The 21961-nt window shown below is 43.6% G+C and overlaps 1 protein-coding gene across 2 annotated transcripts in view; it reads right to left on the bottom strand.

Annotated features, from left to right (window-relative positions):
* Window positions 1-21845, bottom strand: part of LOC121577573 (exportin-2) — a 30671-nt gene extending 8826 nt beyond the window's left edge. The window contains exons 1-23 of one of the 2 annotated variants that reach the window (XM_045223843.1): window positions 21748-21831; window positions 20537-20577; window positions 20172-20262; window positions 19886-20028; window positions 19668-19769; window positions 19311-19456; window positions 19110-19200; window positions 18863-18970; window positions 18648-18740; window positions 18374-18541; window positions 18152-18281; window positions 17950-18015; window positions 17645-17847; window positions 17443-17527; window positions 17270-17331; window positions 17000-17136; window positions 16820-16923; window positions 16499-16596; window positions 16235-16385; window positions 12752-12960; window positions 12493-12590; window positions 12273-12358; window positions 11995-12076 (exon numbers count right to left, since the gene is read on the bottom strand). In XM_045223843.1, the coding sequence (XP_045079778.1) occupies window positions 11995-12076; window positions 12273-12358; window positions 12493-12590; window positions 12752-12960; window positions 16235-16385; window positions 16499-16596; window positions 16820-16923; window positions 17000-17136; window positions 17270-17331; window positions 17443-17527; window positions 17645-17847; window positions 17950-18015; window positions 18152-18281; window positions 18374-18541; window positions 18648-18740; window positions 18863-18970; window positions 19110-19200; window positions 19311-19456; window positions 19668-19769; window positions 19886-20028; window positions 20172-20256 (2447 nt within the window). In that variant the 5' untranslated portion in view covers window positions 20257-20262; window positions 20537-20577; window positions 21748-21831. Of the gene's footprint in view, window positions 1-11994; window positions 12077-12272; window positions 12359-12492; window positions 12591-12751; window positions 12961-16234; window positions 16386-16498; window positions 16597-16819; window positions 16924-16999; window positions 17137-17269; window positions 17332-17442; window positions 17528-17644; window positions 17848-17949; window positions 18016-18151; window positions 18282-18373; window positions 18542-18647; window positions 18741-18862; window positions 18971-19109; window positions 19201-19310; window positions 19457-19667; window positions 19770-19885; window positions 20029-20171; window positions 20263-20536; window positions 20578-21747 lie in introns of both variants that reach the window. The other variant, XM_041891298.2, reaches the window with a different exon arrangement.
* Window positions 21846-21961: the final 116 nt, after the last annotated feature.

The raw sequence follows: 21961 nt of genomic DNA, 5'->3' as shown, positions 1-21961 counted from the left end.
GTTGAATGTGCTGACAACAAAATCACACACAAATTATCAATGGAAATCAAATTTATCAACCCATGGAGGTCTGGATTTGGAGTCACCCTCAAAATTAAAGTGGAAAACCACACTACAGGCTGATCCAACTTTGATGTAATGTCCTTAAAACAAGTCAAAATGAGGCTCAGTAGTGTGTGTGGCCTCCACGTGCTTGTATGACCTCCCTACAACGCCTGGGCATGCTCCTGATGAGGTGGCGGATGGTCTCCTGAGGGATCTCCTCCCAGACCTGGACTAAAGCATTCGCCAACTCCTGGACAGTCTGTGGTGCAACGTGGCGTTGGTGGATGGAGCGAGACATGATGTCCCAGATGTGCTCAATTGGATTCAGGTCTGGGGAACGGGCGGGCCAGTCCATAGCATCAATGCCTTCCTCTTGCAGGAACTGCTGACACACTCCAGCCACATGAGGTCTAGCATTAGGAGGAACCCAGGGCCAACCGCACCAGCATATGGTCTCACAAGGGGGTCTGAGGATCTCATCTCGGTACCTAATGGCAGTCAGGCTACCTCTGGCGAGCACATGGAGGGCTGTGCGGCCCCCCAAAGAAATGCCACCCCACACCATGACTGACCCACCGCCAAACCGGTCATGCTGGAGGATGTTGCAGGCAGCAGAACGTTCTCCACGGCGTCTCCAGACTCTGTCACGTCTGTCACATGTGCTCAGTGTGAACCTGCTTTCATCTGTGACGAGCACAGGGCGCCAGTGGCGAATTTGCCAATCTTGGTGTTCTCTGGCAAATGCCAAACGTCCTGCATGGTGTTGGGCTGTAAGCACAACCCCCACCTGTGGACGTCGGGCCCTCATACCACCCTCATGGAGTCTGTTTCTGACCGTTTGAGCAGACACATGCACATTTGTGGCCTGCTGGAGGTCATTTTGCAGGGCTCTGGCAGTGCTCCTCCTGCTCCTCCTTGCACAAAAGGCGGAGGTAGCAGTCCTGCTGCTGGGTTGATGCCCTCCTACGGCCTCCTCCACGTCTCCTGATGTACTGGCCTGTCTCCAGGTAGCGTATCCATGCTCTGGACACTACGCTGACAGACACAGCAAACCTTCTTGCCACAGCTCGCATTGACGTGCCATCCTGGATGAGCTGCACTACCTGAGCCACTTGTGTGGGTTGTAGACTCCGTCTCATGCTACCACTAGAGTGAAAGCACCGCCAGTATTCAAATGTGACCAAAACATCAGCCAGGAAGCATAGGAACTGAGAAGTGGTCTGTGGTCACCACCTGCAAAACCAGTCCTTTATTGGGGGTGTCTTGCTAATTGCCTATAATTTCCACCTGTTGTCTATTCCATTTGCACAACAGCATGTTAAATTTATTGTCAATCAGTGTTGCTTCCTAAGTGGACAGTTTGATTTCACAGAAGTGTGATTGACTTGGAATTATATTGTGTTGTTTATTTGTTCCCTATATTTTTTTGAGCAGTATACACACACACACACACACACACACACACACACACACACACACACTCAAAAGTTTGGGGTCACTTCGAAATGGCTTTTCTTTCGAAAACAAGGACATTTTTTGTCCATTAAAATAACATCAAATTGATCAGAAACACAGTGTAGGCTGATTTTTAATGGAATCTACATAGGCGTACAGATGCCCATTATCAGCAACCATCAGTCCTGTGTTCCAATGGCACGTTGTGTTTGCTAATCCAAGTTTATCATTTTAGAAAGGCTAATTGATCATTAGAAAACCCTTTTGCAATTATGTTAGCACAGCTGAAAACTGTTGTGCTGATTAAAGAAGCAATAAAACTGGCCTTCTTGAGACTAGTTGAGTATCTGGAGCATCAGCAATTGTGGGTTTGATTACAGGCTCAAAATGGCTAGAAACAAATAACTTTCTTCTGAAACTCGTCATATTCTTGACTGAGAAATGAAGCCTATTCCATGAAAGAAATTGCCAAGAAACTGAAGATCTCGTACAACGCTGTGTCCTACTCCCTTCACAGAACAGCACAAACTGGCTCTAACCAGAATAAAAAGAGGAGTGGGAGGCCCCGGTGCACAACTGAACAAGAGGACAAATACATTAGTGTCTAGTTTGAGAAACAGGCGCCTCACAGGTCCTCAACTGGCAGCTTCATTAAATAGTACCCGCAAAACACCAGTCTCAACGTCAACAGTGAAGAGGCGACTCTGGGATGCTGACCTTCTAGGTAGAGTTGCAAAGAAAAAGCCATCTCTCAGACTGCCCATCTTAATCTTTTATTTTTATTGCCCAGTCTGAGATATGGCTTTTTCTTTGCAACTCTGCCTAGAAGGTCATCTCTGCCTAGCCCTCACCCTCCGATCCAACAGGTCCCAGACGTGCTCAATGGGATTGAGATCTGGGCTCTTTGCTGGTCATGGCAGAACACTGACATTACGGTCTTGCAGGAAATCAAGCACATAATGAGCAGTATGGCTGGTGGCATTGTCATGCTGGAGGGTCATGTCAGGATGAGCCTGCAGGAAGTGTACCAAGAGGGAGGAGGATGTCTTCCCTGTAACGCACAGCATTGAGATTGCCTGCAATGACAACAAGCGCAGCCCGATGATGCTGTGACACACCGCCCCAGACCATGATAGACCCTCCACCTCCAAATCGATACCGCTCCAGAGTACAGGCCTTGGTGTAACGCTCATTCCTTCAACGATAAACGCGAATCCAACCATCATCCCTGGTGAGACAAAACCGCGACTCGTCATTGAAGAACACTTTTTGCTAGTCCTGTCTGGTGCAGCGACGGGGGGTTTGTGCTGTTGTGGAAAATAATCCCTATACTTTGATTTTTAATAAAGATCTTTCAGAGTTTTTGTAGAATCAAGAATGACTATTACAATTTTAATAAAGCCAGGCTAATCTGCAGATTAAGGCCCCCTCTCTCTCGCTCTTCCCTAGCTATATAGTCTCCTTCACACATACCCTAGCTTAAAATCCCTCTCTTCAGTTTCCCGCTCCGCCCACTTCCTTTGTCTATGATGGCGGCTAAATTCGACTTTCATTCAGTTCAGAATCAATAGTAATACAATCAATCCCTCATCTTGCAAAAACACTCATGTTTAGTTCAAACACTGTTCAACCCCGCCTCTCCCGGGCTTGACCTGAAGACTGATTGTTGAACATGACAGGTCCATACTTAAATCTTACAAACATACACAAACCCCACCCCATCCTGCTGTAATCAATCAAGAAGATAGCCAAGGAGAGACAAAGGTTTAGCCTGAACTCTGTTCAACCCTGGCCACTTACTCCACTTTGTTTGAGGAGAGAAGCAAAAGGCCACAGTCTGCTTCCAGTCACTGATAACGTAGGACAGCCATGGATTTAAGTAAGAGCGAGTAATTTGACCCTAGGTCAGATTCCCACTTTACCCACACAGTAAAATGACCCAATTAAGTTCCTGGCCCAGCAACAAAGAATTCTAACTATGTTCATGATTACCCCAGTTTTATCTCATAGTCCATTAAAAAACATCCATCAGTGCCCATAGGCGACGTTTTTGCCGGTGATGTCTAGTGAGGACCTGGCTTACAACAGGCCTACAAGCCCTCAGTTCAGCCTCTCTGAGCATATTGCGGACAGTCTGAGCACTGATGGAGGGATTGTGCGTTCCTGGTGTAACTCGGGCAGTTGTTGTTGCCATCCTGTACATGTCCCACAGGTGTGATGTTCGGATGTACCGATCCTGTGCAGGTGTTATTACACGTGGTCTGCCACTGCAAGGATGATCAGCGTCCGTCCGGTCTCCCTGTAGCGCTGTCTTAGGCGTCTCACAGTAAGGATATTGCAATTTATTTCCCTGGCCAAATATGCAGTCCTCATGCCTCCTTGCGGCATGCCTAAGGCACGTTCATGCAGATGAGCAGGGACGCTGGGCATCTTTCTGTTGGTGTTTTTCAGAGTCAGTAGAAAGGCCTCTTTAGTGTACTAAGTTTCCATTCCTGTGACCTTAATTGCCTACCGTCTGTAAGATGTTAGTGTCTTAACGACCATTCCACAGGTGCATGTTCCACACATACATATAATATATACACACACACACACACACACGTGTATGTATACATACACATATTTATACACACACATATATACACACACACATAAATATATACACATACGTGTGTATATATACACACACGTATATATGTATATATATGTACAGTGAGGGGAAAAAAGTATTTGATCCCCTGCTGATTTTGTACGTTTGCCCACTGACAAAGACATGATCAGTCTATAATTTTAATGGTAGGTTTATTTGAACAGTGAGAGACAGAATAACAACAAAATAATCCAGAAAAACGCATGTCAAAAATGTTATAAATTGATTTGCATTTTAATGAGGGAAATAAGTATTTGACCCCTCTGCAAAACATGACTTAGTACTTGGTGGCAAAACCCTTGTTAGCAATCACAGAGGTCAGACGTTTCTTGTAGTTTGCCACCAGGTTTGCACACATCTCAGGAGAGATTTTGTCCCACTCCTCTTTGCAGATCTTCTCCAAGTCATTAAGGTTTCGAGGCTGACGTTTGGCAAGTCGAACCTTCAGCTCCCTCCACAGATGTCTATGGGATTAAGGTCTGGAGACTGGCTAGGCCACTCCAGGACCTTAATGTGCTTCTTCTTGAGCCACTCCTTTGTTGCCTTGGCCGTGTGTTTTGGGTCATTGTCATGCTGGAATACCCATCCACGACCCATTTTCAATGCCCTGGCTGAGGGAAGGAGGTTCTCACCCAAGATCTGACGGTACATGGCCCCGTCCATCGTCCCTTTGATGCGGTGAAGTTGTCCTGTCCCCTTAGCAGAAAAACACCCCCTTAGCATAATGTTTCCACCTCCATGTTTGACGGTGGGGATGGTGTTTTTGGGGTCATAGGCAGCATTCCTCCTCCTCCAAACACGGCGAGTTGAGTTGATGCCAAAGAGCTCCATTTTGGTCTCATCTGACCACAACACTTTCACCCAGATCTCCTCTGAATCATTCAGATGTTCATTGGCAAACTTCAGACGGGCATGTATATGTGCTTTCTTGAGCAGGGGGACCATACGGGATTACGGTCCTTCACGGCGTAGTGTGTTGCCAATTGTTTTCTTGGTGACTATGGTCCCAGCTGCCTTGAGATCATTGACAAGATCCTCCCGTGTAGTTCTGGGCTGATTCCTCACCGTTTTCATGATCATTGCAACTCCGCGAGGTGAGATCTTGCATGGAGCCCCAGGCCGAGGGAGATTGACAGTTATTTTGTGTTTCTTCCATTTGCGAATAATCGCACCAACTGTTGTCACCTTCTCACCAAGCTGCTTGGTGATGGTCTTGTAGCCCATTCCAGCCTTGTGTAGGTCTACAATCTTGTCCCTGACATCCTTGGAGAACTCTTTGGTCTTGGCCATGGGGCAGAGTTTGGAATCTGATTGATTGCTTCTGTGGACAAGTGTCTTTTATACAGGTAACAAGCTGAGATTAGGAGCACTCCCTTTAAGAGTGTGCTCCTAATCTCAGCTCGTTACCTGTATAAAAGACACCTGGGAGCCAGAAATCTTTCTGATTGAGAGGGGTTCAAATACTTATTTCCCTCATTAAAATGCAAATCAATTTATAACATTTTTGACATGCGTTTGTCTGGATATTTTTGTTGTTATTCTGTCTCTCACTGTTCAAATAAACCTACCAATAAAATTATAGACTGATCATTTCTTTGTCAGTGGGCAAAATCAGCAGGGGATCAAATACTTTTTTCCCCTCACTGTATATATACACATATATACATTTGTGTGTGTGTGTAATATATATTACACACACACACACACACAGTTCAAGTCGTTTTTCAACCACTCCACAAATTTCTTGTTAACAAACTATAGTTTTGGCAAGTCGGTTAGGACATCACTTTGTGCATGACACAAGTAATTTTTCCAACAATTGTTTACAGACAGATTATTTCACTGTATCACAATTCCAGTGGGTCAGAAGTTCACATACACTAAGTTGACTGTGTCTTTAAACAGCTTGGGAAATTCCAGAAAATGATTGGAGGTGTACCTACGGATGTATTTCAAGGCCTACCTTCAACTTCAGTGCCTCTTTGCTTGACATTGTGGGAATATCAAAAGAAATCAGCCAAAACAGAAAAAAAAATGGTAGACCTCCACAAGTCTGGTTCATCCTTGGGAGCAATTTCCAAACGCCTGAAGGTACCACGTTCATCTGTACAAACAATAGTACTCAAGTAAAAACACCATGGGACCACGAAGCTGTCATACCGCTAAGGAAGGAGACGCGTTCTGTCTCCTAGAGATTAACGTACTTTGTTGCGAAAAGTGCAAATCAATCCCAGAACAACAGCAAAGGACCTTGTGAAGATGCTGGAGGAAACAGGTACAAAAGTATCTATATCCACAGTAAAACGAGTCCTATATCGACATAACCTGAAAGGCCGCTCAGCAAGGAAGAAGCAACTGCTCCAAAACCACCATAAAAAAGCCAGACTACGGTTTGCAACTGCACATGGGGAAAAAAGATCATACTTTTTGGAGAAATGTCCTCTGGTCTGATGAAACAAAAATAAAACTGTTTGGCCATAATGACCATCATTACGTTTGGAGGAAATAGGGGGATGCTTGCAAGCTGAAGAACACCATCCCAACCGTGAAGCACGGGGGTGGCAGCATCATACTGTGGGGGTGCTTTGCTGCAGGAGGGACTGGTGCACTTCACAAAATAGATGGCATCATGAGGAAGGAAAATTATGTGGATATAATGAAGCAACATCTCAAGACATCAGTCAGGAAGTTAAAGCTTGGTCGCAAATGGGTCTTCCAAATGGACAATGACCCCAAGCATACTTCCAAAGTTGTGACAAAATGGCTTAAGGACAACAAAGTCAAGGTATTGGAGTGGCCATCACAAAGCCCTGACCTCAATCCTATAGAACATTTGTGGGCAGAACTGAAAAAGCGTGTGCGAGCAAGGAGGCCTACAAACCTGACTCAGTTACACCAGCTCTGTCAGGAGGAATGGGCCAAAATTCACCCAACTTATTGTGGGAAGCTTGTGGAAGGCTACCCGAAACGTTTGACCCAAGTTAAACAATTTAAAGGCAATGCTACCAAATACTAATTGGGTGTATGTAAACTTCTGACCCACTGGGAATGTGATGAAAGAAATAAAAGCTGAAATAAATCATTCTCTCTACTATTATTCTGACATTTCACATTCTTAAAATAAAGTGGTGATCCTAACTGACCTAAGACATGGAATTTTTACTAGGATTAAATGTCAGGAATTGTGAAAAACTGAGTTTAAATGTATATGGGTAAGGTGTACGTAAATTTCTGACTTCAACTGTATATATATATATATTATACACACACACACACACACACACACACACACACCCCTACACACTACCGTTCAAAAGTTCAGGGTCACTTAGAAATTAACCTTGTTTTCCCATGAAAACATACATGAAATGAGTTTGAATAGGAAATACAGCAAAATGCATAGGAAATGTAGTCATTGACAAGGTTAGAAATAATGATTTTTAATTGAAATAATAATTGTCCTTCAAACTTTGCTTTTGTAAAGAATCCTCCATTTGCTGCAATTACAGCCTTGCAGACCTTTGGCATTCTAGTTGTCAATTTGTTGAGGTAATCTGAAGAGATTTCACCCCATGCTTCATGAATCACCTCCCACAAGTTGGATTGGCTTGATGGGCACTTCTTAAGTACCATACGGTCAAGCTGCTCCCACAACAGCTCAATAGGGTTGAGATCCGGTGACTGTGCTGGCCACTCCATTATAGACAGAATACCAGCTGTCTGCTTCTTCCCTAAATAGTTATTGCATAGTTTGAAGTCATTGTCCTGTTGTAGGAGGAAATTGGCTCCAATCAAGCACCGTCCACAGGGTATGGCATGGCGTGGCAAAATGGAGTGATAGCCTTCCTTCTTCAAGATCCCTTTTACCCTGTACAAATCTCCCACTTTACCACCACCAAAGCACCCCCAGACCATCACATTGCCTCCACCATGCTTGACAGATGACATCAAGCACTCCACATCTTTTCATTTGGTCTGCGTCTCACAAATGTTATTATTTGTGATCTGAACACCTCAAACTTCGATTAGTCTATCCATAACACTTTTTTTCCAATCTTCCTCTGTCCAGTGTCTGTGTTCTTTTGCCCATCTTAATCTTTTATTTTTATTGGCAAGTCTGAGACACAGATTTTTCTTTGCAACTGTCTAGAAGGTCAGCATCCCGGAGTCGCCTCTTCACTGTTGACGTTGAGACTGGTGTTTTGCGGGTACTATTTAATGAAGCTGCCAGTTGAGGACCTGTGAGGCGTCTGTTTCTCAAACTAGACACTAACTATTTGTCCTCTTGCTCAGTTGTGCACAGGGGCCTCCCACTCCTCTTTCTACTCTGGTTAGAGCTAGTTTGCGCTGTTCTGTGAAGGGAGTAGTACACAGCGTTGTACGAGATCTTCAGTTTCTTGGCAATTTCTCGCATGGAATAGCCTTCATTTCTCAAAACAAGAAAACTGACAAGTTTCAGAAGCAAGTTATTTGTTTCTGGACATTTTGATTCTGTAATCGAACCCACAATTGCTGATGTGCCAGATTCTCAAGGCGGCCCGTTTTATTGCTTCTTTAAATCAGCACAACAGTTTTCAGCTGTGCTAACAATTGCAAAAGGGTTTTCTAATGATTAATTAGCCTTTTAAAATGATAAACTTGGATTAGCAAACACAATGTGCCATTGGAACACAGGACTGATGGTTGCTGATAATGAGCCTCTGTACACCTATGTAGATATTCCATTAAAAATCAGCCGTTTCCAGCTACAATAGCCATTTACAACAATGTCTACAATGTATTTCTGATCAATTTGATCTTTTTTAAATGGACAAAAAATTATTTTATTTTGAAAACATACAGATATACATACACACACACATACATACAGTGGGGAGAACAAGTATTTGATACACTGCCGATTTCGCAGGTTTTCCTACTTACAAAGCATGTAGAGGTCTGTAATTTTTTATCATAGGTACACTTCAACTGTAAGAGATGGAATCTACAACAAAAATCCAGAAAATCACATTGTATGATTTTTAAGTAATTAATTTGCATTTTATTGCATGACATAAGTATTTGATACATCAGAAAAGTAGAACTTAATATTTGGTACAGAAACCTTTGTTTGCAATTACAGAGATCATACTTGGTTTGAAGAAATCAACTGTGGGAGCAATTATTAGGAAATGGAAGACATCCAAGACCACTGATAATCTCCCTCGATCTGGGGCTCCACGCAAGATCTCACCCCGTGGGGTCAAAATGACCACAAGAACGGTGAGCAAAAATCCCAGAACCACACGGGGGGACCTGGTGAATGACCTGCAGAGAACTGGGACCACAGTCTAACAAAGCCTACCATCAGTAACACACTACGCCGTCATGGATTCAAATCCTGCAGCGCACAGACGTGTCCCCCTGCTTAAGCCAGCACATGTCCAGGCCCGTCTGAAGTTTGCCGAGTGCCATTTGGATGATCCAGAAGAGGATTGGGAGAATGTCATATGGTCTGATGAGACCAAAATATAGCTTTTTGGTCAAAACTCCACTCGCCGTGTTTGGAGGACAAAGAATGACGAGTTGCATCCACAAGAAAACCATACCAACCGTGAAACATGGGGGTGGAAACATCATGCTTTGGGGCTTTTTTTCTGCAAAGGGACCAGGACGACTGATCCGTGTAAAGGAAAGAATAAATGGGGCCATGTATCGTGAGATTTTGAGTGAAAACCTCCTTCCATCAGCAAGGGCATTGAAGATGAAACGTGGCTGGGTCTTTCAGCATGACAATGATCCCAAACACACTGCCCGGGCAACGAAGGAGTGGCTTCGTAAGAAGCATTTCAAGGTCCTGGAGTGGCCTAGCCAGTCTCCAGATCTCAACCCCATAGAAAATCTTTGGAGGGAGTTGAAAGTCTGTGTTGCCCAGCGACAGCCCCAAAACATCACTGCTCTAGAGGAGATCTGCATGGAGGAATGGGCCAAAATACCAGCAACAGTGTGTGAAAACCTTGTGAAGACTTACAGAAAACGTTTGACCTGTGTCATTGCCAACAAAGGGTATATAACAAAGTATTGAGAAACTTTTGTTATTGACCAAATACTTATTTTCCACCATAATTTGCAAATAAATTCATTAAAAATCCTACAATGTGATTTTCTGGATTTTTTTTCTAATTTTGTCTGTCATAGTTGACGTGTACCTATGATGAAAATTACAGGCCTCACTCATCTTTTTAAGTGGGAGAACTTGCACAATTGGTGGCTGACTAAATACTTTTTTCCCCCACTGTATGTATATATGTATGTATGTATGTATGTATGTATGTATGTCGAAAAAATAAAGGGAACACTTAAACAACACAATGTAACTCCAAGTCAATCACACTTCTGTGAAATCAAACTGTCCACTTAGGAAGCAACACTGATTGACAAATTTCACATGCTGTTGTGCAAATGGAATAGACAACAGGTGGAAATTATAGGCAATTAGCAAGACACCCCTAATAAAGGACTGGTTTTGCAGGTGGTGACCACAGACCACTTCTCAGTTCCTATGCTTCCTGGCTGATGTTTTGGTCACTTTTGAATGCTGGCGGTGCATTCACTCTTTCTGCAAGGAGGAGCACTGCAAAATGACCTCCAGCAGGCCACAAATGTGCATGTGTCTGCTCAAACGGTCAGAAACAGACTCCATGAGGGTGGTATGAGGGCCCGACGTCCACATGTGGGGGTTGTGCTTACAGCCCAACACCATGCAGGACGTTTGGCATTTGCCAGAGAACACCAAGATTGGCAAATTCGCCACTGGCGCCCTGTGCTCTTCACAGATGAAAGCAGGTTCACACTGAGCACATGTGACAGACGTGACAGAGTCTGGAGACGCCGTGGAGAACGTTCTGCTGCCTGCAACATCCTCCAGCATGACCGGTTTGGCGGTGGGTCAGTCATGGTGTGGGGTGGCATTTCTTTGGGGGGCCGCACAGACCTCCATGTGCTCGCCAGAGGTAGCCTGACTGCCATTAGGTACCGAGATGAGATCCTCAGACCCCTTGTGAGACCATATGCTGGTGCGGTTGGCCCTGGGTTCCTCCCTAATGCTAGACCTCATGTGGCTGGAGTGTGTCAGCAGTTCCTGCAAGAGGAAGGCATTGATGCTATGGACTGGCCCGCCCGTTCCCCAGACCTGAATCCAATTGAGCACATCTGGGACATCATGTCTCGCTCCATCCACCAACGCCACGTTGCACCACAGACTGTCCAGGAGTTGGCGGATGCTTTAGTCCAGGTCTGGGAGGAGATCCCTCAGGAGACCATCCGCCACCTCATCAGGAGCATGCCCAGGCGTTGTAGGGAGGTCATACAGGCACGTGGAGGCCACACACACTACTGAGCCTCATTTTGACTTGTTTTAAGGACATTACATCAAAGTTGGATCAGCCTGTAGTGTGGTTTTCCACTTTAATTTTGAGGGTGACTCCAAATCCAGACCTCCATGGGTTGATACATTTGATTTCCATTGATAATTTGTGTGTGATTTTGTTGTCAGCACATTCAACTATGTAAAGAAAAAAGTATTTAATGAGATTATTTATTTCATTCAGATCTAGGATGTGTTATTTTAGTGTTCCCTTAATTTTTTTGAGCAGTGTATATATCTGAAAGTGTGGGTATTCAGTAAGATGTTATGGTTGGCCTTTAAAAACAAAAGGGAAAACTGATTGACTTGTGTTCAGCGAGCAGATCAATGCAAGTAGGTCATCTGCACACAGCTTTATGGCTACACTAATGAACATATCGATGATGGAAAAGACAACAAACATGTCATAGTCTCATTTAATCTGACAAGAGACACTTACTTTGGCTGTATGCTGTCAAAAATCTCCTGCAGAGCAATGGCTCCATACTTGACACCATACAGATTGATAAACACCATGAAACCTATGGAAAAGAGGGCCTTTGAAAATGTGCAGCATTGAGGAGAGATCAGAGCCATACTGAGTTTGTTCTAAAACTAGGCTAATACAACCAGACACATTTGTTGTGATAGCATGACAAAGACCAAGAGGATGTGGGTTCAGTTTCAAATGGTACTTTTAAAAAAATAATGTCAACATTAGTTTTAAGCTGTACTCACTCTTGATGAACTTGGTCGTTTTGGAGCTCTGCAGTCTCTGGAAGAGCAGAATGAAGATCTGTTTCCTGTACTGAACAATGGACTCCCTGAGAGAGAGAGAGAGAGAATGAGCGCTAGGGAGACAACTCATGATACAACTGCCATGTCAATTACATACAAAGTCGACACAATACAGTGAGGATACAGTTATCAGATAGACAGGTGGAGGTGGTTGACTCACGTGGGCATGTGCTCTATGATGCTGTTCATCAGGTAGAAACCTTGGTGGTCATTGGCCTTGGAGGCAATGAGCTTCTGGAAGACTCCTAGCAGACCAGGCTGAACAGGGAGAGCAGTTTAACGTCAGATTATCACAACTAACCAATTGCATGCCTCAGTTAAACTAAAATGGGTAGGTTACAGAATATTATGTAAAGTAAGAGTCCTCTTATTACAGTAAAAGTCCCCTTACCACCAACATGCCCCCAGATGTTACTCACTATTTTGTCAGCGGCAGAGCTGGCTATGGTGGCAGCCCCCTTCTCCAGGTAGGCCTGAAGCAGGCGCACCAGAGGAGGGATGTTGCCAGTGCGTTCCCACAGCACGGGCTGCAGCAGGTGGGGGAACAGGGCCATGTAGGAGTTGGGGATGGAGCTGGTGTGGATCTCCAGCAGCAGAGACATCACTTGGAACACGTAGGGCACAAACTCTGCAACAACAGGAAGGGGGAAAGTTGATGTAAGAAGGGCAATGTGTAGTTTGCCAACATTTGAGCTCGTCAACAAGCTTGCATACATGCAATTCAGAGGATGGCTCCACAACCCCTTCAGAAGAGGTGATGTTGTAATGCTTGTTTTAACCTTGTTTCAACCTGGAAGCACCCCACTTCCTGTTGAACGAGGGAGAGCTCGGTTTGTTGTTTTGGAAAGTTTTGAAAGTCTATTGAAAAAGTTTGGTTAGCTACCTTTTGAGTTTGGATCCCGAAACACGTTTGGCATCAGTTGCTGGGACCCGTTTGGCGTAGTAGCTAGCCTAGCTGCCTGTCAAGCTAGCAGGGTTATCTTGAGGGCTTGAACGCAGCCCGTGGCTGGGACCGCAGATTGTCCCAGGCTTGTGGCTGTCTAGTTCCCCGCTGTTTTCAAGCTTCCCTGCGACCTGCCCTGTCTGGAACTGCGAGGAGTAACAGCATAACCTACGTTGCTACCATGACAAAGACCAAAGCCGGCGGGAGTATCGTTGAGGACAGTGTTGTCTATCACAAGTGAATGATTTTTTTTTAACGAACAAAAATAGTTCTACAAGCAGTTGTTACAAGAAAATAGCTTCAAGTGTTTTGTCCAAATACTGGTGGAGTCAACTAATAAAAGAACGGACCTGACCAGAGAGGTCCAGGACCTGAAGAACAGTTTGCAGTTCTCCCAGGGTCAGTTTGATTAGTTTAAACAAAAGAACAGCAAGATGAAACTCATTGAGAGGACATCAGTTCTGTATGTGAATCCATGATAACAATGATGGAGAAATCAGATTCTCGAGGGACAATTAAGGCGGAACATTGCTGTGGACGGAATTGCAGAATCTCGACGAGACCTGGACGGAGTCTGACGAAAAAGTGAGGGAAATGATCTCGGAGAAAGTGAAGATGGACCACAGGAAGATTGAGGTGGAGTGTGCCCACAGGACTGGAAAACCCACCACCGGCCAGGTGACAGGAACAAGGTAGCTGTTCTGGAAAGAGCCAAGAACTTGAGGAACGTACAGTATAATCTTCCTCAATGAGGACTATCCTCAAGCTGTGTGCCAGAAAAGGAAATAACTTATCCCAGCCATGAAAGCTGCCAGAGCATGTGGGGACATTGTTTACATCTGCTATGACTGGTTCATTGTCCACACGCCCTCCCAAAGGCCTGGAAGGGATGAGAGAGCCAAGCCTCTCATCTCTTACACACTATAATAGATCATACAAAAGATTTTGCTGTGACTCTTGGATGTTAAAAATATTTGTTGGTCTGATGTGATTAATAAGGAGCATCCAGATGCTGCACGTGATGAATTTATGAAATTGCTTCTTCCAATTATTGATAAACATGCACCTGTTAAGAAACTGACTACTCCATGGATTGATGAGGAATTGAAAAACTGTATGGTTGAAAGAGATTGGGCAAAAGGAGTGGATAATAAGTCTGGCTGCACATCTGACTGGCTGGCTTACTGCAAATTGAGAAATGATGTGACTAAACTGAACAAAAAAAAACAAAAAAACTGTATTATGAAGCCACGATCAATGATATAAAGAATGATGGGAAAAAAACTTGAGTACTTTAAATGAAATTATAGGCAGAAATTCAACTCAAATCAGATGGCTTATTCATCACAAAACCATTTGATGTTGCCAATTATTTTAATGGTTACTTCATTGGGAAAGTGGGCAAACTTAGGCAGGAAATGCCAACAACGAACAGTGAGCCATCATACTTATGCATAAAAAAACTAATAATGAAAGAAAAGCATTTGAATTTTGTAAAGTTAGTGTGGGAGAGGTGGAAAAATTATTGTTATCGATCAATAATGACAAACCTCCTGGCATTGACAGCTTAGATGAAAAACACCTGAGGATGGCCACTCTTACCTATAGCCACACCTATCGGTCATATCTTTAATCTGAGCCTAGAGGAAAGTCTTTGTCCTCAGGCCTGGAGGTAAAGCGGCCTTTACTGGTTCTAACAGCAGATCTATCAACTTGCTGCCAGCTCTTAGCAAACTGTTGGAAAAGATGGTGTTTGACCAAATCCAATGTTCATTTGTTTACAGAGATATAGCAACAGACTTTTAGCATGCTTATAGAGAAGGGCACTCAACATGTACTGCACTGACAAATTACTGATGATTGGTTGAAGGAAATTGATAAGATTGTGGTAGCTGTAATGTTAGATTTCAGTGAAGCCTTTGATATTATTGACCATAACCGGTTGAGAAAACATATGCGGTATGGCTTTTCAACCGCTGCCATATCGTGGATTCAGAGCTATCTATCTAATAGAACTCAAAGGGTTTTCTTTAATGGAAGCTTCTCTAATGTCAAACATGTCAAGTGTGGTGTACCGCAGGGCAGCTCTCTAGGCCCTCTACTCATTTCTATTTTTACCAATGACCTGCCTCTGGCATTAAAGAAGGCATGCGTGTCCATGTATTCTGATGATTCAACCATATACGCATCAGCAACCACAACTAATGAAGTCACTGAAACCCTTAAATAGTTGCAGTCTTTTCAAATAGGTGGCCAGTAATAAAATGGTCCTGAACATCTCTAAAACTAAGAACATTGTATTTGGTACAAATCATTCCCTAAGTTGTAGACCTCAGCTGAATGTGGTAATGAATTGTGTGGCTGTTGAACAAGTTGAGGAGAATAAATTACTTGGTGTTACCTTAGATTGTAAACTGTCATGGTCAAAACATATAGATTCAATGTTTGTAAAGATGGGGAGAGGTCTGTACGTAATAAAGATATGCTCTGCTTTTTTAACAACACAATGCAAGTCCTGCAGGCTCTAGTTTTATCTTATCTTGATTATTGTCCAGTCATATGGTCAAGTGCTGCAAAGAAAGACCTAGTTACCATACCTGGTTTCAAAAAACAAATATAGCAACACCTCAAGGCACAACACCTCTCCCCCATGTGACCTACTTGTGTGTATGTACTGACATACATATGTAACTGATAGATGCACACACACACTACATGTCAATGTTTTGAAATGTATGTACATTTTAAAGTATTTTGTCTGTAATGTATTTTTCGTTATGTGTCGGACCCCAGTAAGACTAGCTGTCGCCATTGGCATCGGCTAACTGGGATCCTAATAAATCAAAATCAAGGACATTCACCTTCCACTCACTTTCCTAGGCCTGTTCTAGTAAGATGGGCATATTATGCTTAACAAGGACTGCTGTAACCTGCTGCTTTCTAGGATAAAGCCACATACCCTGTACGTCATTCTGTAGGATCTCAGTGAAGACTGGGAAAAGGGCCTCCTCGAAGCTGCCCACAGTGGTTGGGTTGGCCTTGCAGGTGATCCGGATAGACAGGCACAGGGACTCAAACAGGTAGTGGTTAAAGTGAGGCTTGCTGGGGTTCTGAAATAAATAATGATACAGGTAAATACAGCTGCCACTTGGCCACAATGCAAGTCAGCTCATGTGTGTATGTATCCACCGCAGCACAGACAAGGGATGAGGGTGTGACCTACCTTGCTGACCAGAAGGAGCTTGTGAGTGAGCTGGCCAATCAGTGTGGGGATGTAAGGAACAATGGCCTCCTGCAGGAGGGAAAAACTGCGCATGATGGCTGGAAGAGAATGAAGGAGATGTCAGGGTAGGAAACAAGGATCAGTACACTCTAAAAAAAACATTGGCCACAAAACCTTAAGAAAGTGACGAGGTCCTCCGCAACCTCATGTCTCCACAAAAGGATAGTTATCCTAGGGTAGTTATACTATCCGCAAAAGGATAGTTAATCATTAAAGCCATATAAGTTATTAGCAGAGTAGTTAACCCTCAAACTCCCGTACCTTTCATGATATATTCGTTCTCTGAGGAGCCAGGCAGAGCCAGGGCTTTGAACAGGTTGTTGAGCAGCTGTTCCGTGAAGGGAGCCATCTCTGTAGGAGTGATACTGAAACAAATTGTGTGGTGTTGGATAAGATTAAGTCTATAGTTGATTATCTTTATGTAGCTGGGTTACTACTCACAGTGTGGAGTTGTTGGGGCCCCTCATGGTAAAGAGTCTCTCCAGGGCATGGGCAGCGTAGGTGTGCTCCACTGTGCTCTCTGCCTGCAGGTGGGCCACCAGCAGAGGGACAGCCTGCAGCAGCTGCTCTTTGGGCAGCTGGAAGGCAAGAGGGGACAAAGGAGGACTGGTTATTCACAGGCCCCTCTAAGTGTTGACTTCAACCCTTAGTAAATGGGCTGAACTCATGACAGTGAATTTTCAAAGAAAAACCCTAAAAACAAAATCAAACCTGACTCCTGAAGATCATGACGTATTTGATGGCATCAGCCTTCAACACTGGAAACTCATTGACTAGAATAGAACAGAGTAAACATGTTTGATAAAAGTACAGATATAAAGCAATCCACAGCTGTGATCATGAATTCATTAATCATTTGTTTATCAGTTAAACTTTGTATTTACCATTTTGGGATTTGAGGTCTGTGAGAATGTGGTTCACAAAGAATTCTGTGAGGTTCACCAACTCGTTAGCTTGCGTGATACCATGCTTAAAAAGACACACATTTTACATGACTCAATGTCAGTTGCTCAATGTCTACTGCAATAATTTTTATAATCCAGCAATGTTACACACACCCAAATACGAAAGGAATTATCACCATACCTTTGCTGTCTGGGCTTTAGAGGCCAGAGATGTGACCAGGTAGATGGCAGCGTCTTTGTGCTTCCAGTTTACGCCTGGGTTCTTGGCATACTCCCCAAGCATGGAGTTCACATAGCCAGAGAAGATGGCTGTGACCGGGCCCTCAAAGAACTTACACAGGCCTCTCACCAAGTCACAGGCAGCCCTGCGCCGAGTGTCTATGTCTGCAGGGAGGACACAGAACAGAGGGGTCAACAACCGTATGCTTAAACAATCCTCCAGCTCAATTTGTCTCATTGATGAGTTTAAAATGGTTAGGTTATTACCTGATCCTTCAAGATCTCTTCGGATGTATTCTTCAGAGTTATCTTCAAAGGCCTCCTCATCAGCACCTGGAACCAGAGAAATCTATGCATCGGTATCAGAGACCATTTTGCAGATCGCTGCCGTTAAAGTACAATGGCAGAGCAGAAACAATATGGTCATGTACCCATTCATCCCCAAGATACCATTTCAGTCTCGACTCACTTCTGAACTCCATGTTGGGCACAATGACCTTCTCACAGATGCTGGTGAGTGTGTTCTGGTCCTCAAACAGATGCTTGTAGTGGGGCCTTTCACACACAGATGCCAGAAACTGAATAGCATTGCTCACAAGCTATGTCACAAACCAAAAAGGAGCAAAGGTGTTAGCAGGCGGTCCACATGATCTATTGATAAGGTACATTAATTTATCATCAGCAGTCTCACCAGGTCATACTTGACCTCCTGGCCAGTGGAGACCAGCAGGTTCCAGATAGCGGTGACAAACCGAGGCAGGTAAGGCTGGAACTCTTCATCGTACTTCTGGGCGTAAAGAGCAGCGTTGTCACAGATCTGAGATTTTAGCAGCTCCAGAAGACCTGCCTCCTCTTCATCCTGTTGGGTGGAAAATACAAGATTATCAAAGGTTGAATCAACTGATGCATTAACAACTTGACCATCTTACAGTGAAAGTGCTTATAAAATCACCAAGTCCACCCACATCTGTTTGTAGTAGCTTGTTATCCAAGGTCAACAAGTTATGGAAATTAGACATCCAGGTCTCCATGTTGTCCTCAAAAAACTCAGGAAGGTCCTGTGAAAGCAGAGAAAGATGGAAGAATAAGATTACTTTCTACTCCAGTGAAAAAGCAGCACATTAAAATGCAGCATGTCCTTGTGGGCATGAAGCAGATCATAGGTAGGTGGGGGGCGCACCTGGAAGTTGAGACTGTAGAAGAGCTTTGAAATCAGAGTAAGGGACGAGAAGAGGATCTTCAAAGCGTTGATGTCCATCGCATGGGTCTGACACAGCTCAATGGTGGCCTGACAGAAACAATAGACATGAATAGCAGGTCCTACAAACTAAAAGCAAGCGATGGGCAGCACCAATTTCAAGAACTATGTTGTTTTTACTTGAAATACATTTAAATTGTTAGAGTTGATTAACTCTGTAAACAATAACCTTGAAGAGTTCAGTCAGCGGATTCGCAAACGTGTCCAACACCAGTTTAATCTCCAGCCACAGCTCGTTCGACTTAAACTCATGTCGATACCTGGGTAAACAGATGATCAGTGTGAACATCTTTAAAAACTAACCACAAAGACATAATTCACTATGACACCTATCATTAGAGGACCAAGTGTTATGCCCATGGTGGTTTACCTCTTGAAAAGTGAGTGTGCGGTTCGGAGCACTCCGTTGATGATGTGGAAGTCTCCGCTCTGGAAGCGGGTCACCATCTCTGTCAAGAGGTCCGGCCACTTCATAGGGAAGTCCTCTCTGCCGATGATGCTGATGGCATCACTCAACTGTAGAAGAACAGTAAACACTACAGTAAAACTAATCCATCTCTACAAATCGCCCTTTTTTATTGTGTACAGGGATTATCCTAAAGGATTGTGAACTCATGTAGATGGATTCCAAGAACCTCCTATGAAAGTACTTCAAACCAGCACCAGCTCACTGACTGATGTACAGTAGACGAGCAGGTAACAGGTATTGCCTCTTGTGCAGACATACCTGTTTCTGAATCTGTTCAGGGCTGCTCAACATCAAATTTACAATGTTGGCCTTGATAGTGGTTCGGTCGGGATCTGAGATTTTGTTTGGTTCATCTTCAATCTGAAAGCAACATTAGGATACAAAGTAAGACGTGTCATGCCAACGTTGGGCCAACAATACTTGCACAACTCATAACACTTTGATTTGTTTAAATATTCAGGCAACCACTAACTTACTATGCGCCAGTTCCTCTTGATGTAGTTTTTGAAGGTGACAGCTGCACACACACGGATCACGTTGTCTTGGGATTTCTCCAACAATGTAAGCAGCAATATTGGGTAGTTATGGTTCCCTTCAACTGACTCAAGAAACTTTTCAGCTGGAATAAATTAGGGAAATAAGAACATTCCAGTCAAGCACTGGGAAATTGTACATAATGCCCAAAGTATGTACATTTATACTATGACTGATCAGTGCATGAGTGTTTTAAATGAAGATGCATTCTACTCTGAGCTCCCATACCTGGACGTCTGACGGATGGATCCGGGTCCAGAGTTTTGCGCATAAATTCTGTGAGGGTCTGAAGGTTTCCATCATTCAGCTCCATGGTGCCCTAGAAAGATAGTCATAATAATTACATTAGACATAGTAGTTGTGGTCTCAACTAGCTGATTACTAACCTACCTCTTTAAGGAATACCTAGAATAGTATAAAAGTAATCCTTCTACCCCACCTCCCCCACTGGCTATCATAAGTTAAATGCACCAATTTGTAAGTCGCTCTGGATAAGAGCATCTGCTAAATGACGTAAATGACTAGATACAACTTTTATTTAGACACATGCACAGGGTCGCAGATGTAGTTGCAGTGTACAGTGGAATACTTAACCTCTGAGCTCCAACAGTGCAGGTGTGAATGATTGTCTTAGCTACAAGCAGATGAGGAAAAGTTATATTTAGAAAATGATACAGCTGCTGATTGTCATTCATAATGACTGGTCATTATAAATGACTGGGCATTATGAATAATTAGAAAGCTACCCACTTTCTAATTATGCGCAGTAACTTCACACCTACCCACTAATATTTCACAGCACGATGAAGACAACTGAGGCAAAGATAGTTATATTCAGCCAATCAATTTATGAGTAGGTCAAGCGAGCTAGACTTGCATCCTCTTTGTGCTCCAATGGAATTCGTTATTTTCCAGAGGTCAGACACTTTACCTAATCACAGTAAATCTGGGGCGGGACTTGGGGCTGCAGTTAGCCACTAGCTAGCAATGTTAGCATGGTACTCTGGCATGGTGATGATGCTCATTCAAAATACTTAACTTTCACTAGTTTAGAACAACTGTAGGATAGGTTGCATACATCTAAAACTATCCAACACTAGTTTCAATGACATAAACGTAGCTACTGAGTAGTGTAACTGAATGACTGCGCAAGTTAGCTAAGTAACTAGCTACCAAACTAGCTAACTAGTAGCAGGCTAAGGTAGCCATGGCTGTCTGGTAGGCCAGCAGTACTAGCCATGGCATGGCTGTCATTCAGGCTAACTTAGAACATCTTCTTGCGCGTTAGTATCTCATTTGTGTGTTAAATTTGGGCGAATTAGCTAATTAGGCCAGACAGCCTTTCCTGTCAAAAAACATTTTTATAAACCTATTCTGTACAGTGTACTCGCAACGCAGTGTGGCACTGTTCCAAATATTTTTTTATAACTCTGCCCTCTTTTTTTTTTATTGCAACAATAATAATAATATTACACATCAATACAGGGACATTCCTGTGAATAGTCACCCCTCATTCATTGTATTTCACAGATAGTACAATGAATGAGGGGTGAGTACTATCTGTGAAATACAATGAATAAGGGGTGAGTACTATCTGTGAATGTTCTGCAAGAAACTAGCTAGCCATTTAGCTCGCTTGCTAATGCTAGTTAGCTACTTAACTTCTTAGCTAGTAGCTAAATTATCCACGATGGGCAGATTAGAAATGGCCACCGCAGTTTTCCATCTTTCTACAAACCAGCCAACAATGTACATTAATATGTATAATTTGATAGAGCGATGAGATTACAAAGAGTTCGCATACCTTCTCTTGCCTTTTGTTGTCTCAACCGGCGTGTGTGCTGTGATTCGCTGCTGCCTGACTAGCTGGCTTTCAAAAATCTCAAACCACTGCGCCGTCTGTGTACTGGGCGTGCGCAAAAGAAGTTTGGAAAACCACGCTAGACACGCCCCTGCGCACTTGAAAAGAAGTGGATGGCATTGGCCATGTTATTGATTGATCAAGTGTGTTCACCGAG

Source organism: Coregonus clupeaformis, chromosome 12 (assembly GCF_020615455.1).
Source record: "Coregonus clupeaformis isolate EN_2021a chromosome 12, ASM2061545v1, whole genome shotgun sequence".
Classification (NCBI taxonomy): Eukaryota; Metazoa; Chordata; class Actinopteri; order Salmoniformes; family Salmonidae; genus Coregonus; species Coregonus clupeaformis.
This window is presented reverse-complemented; position numbering and strand designations above follow the sequence as displayed.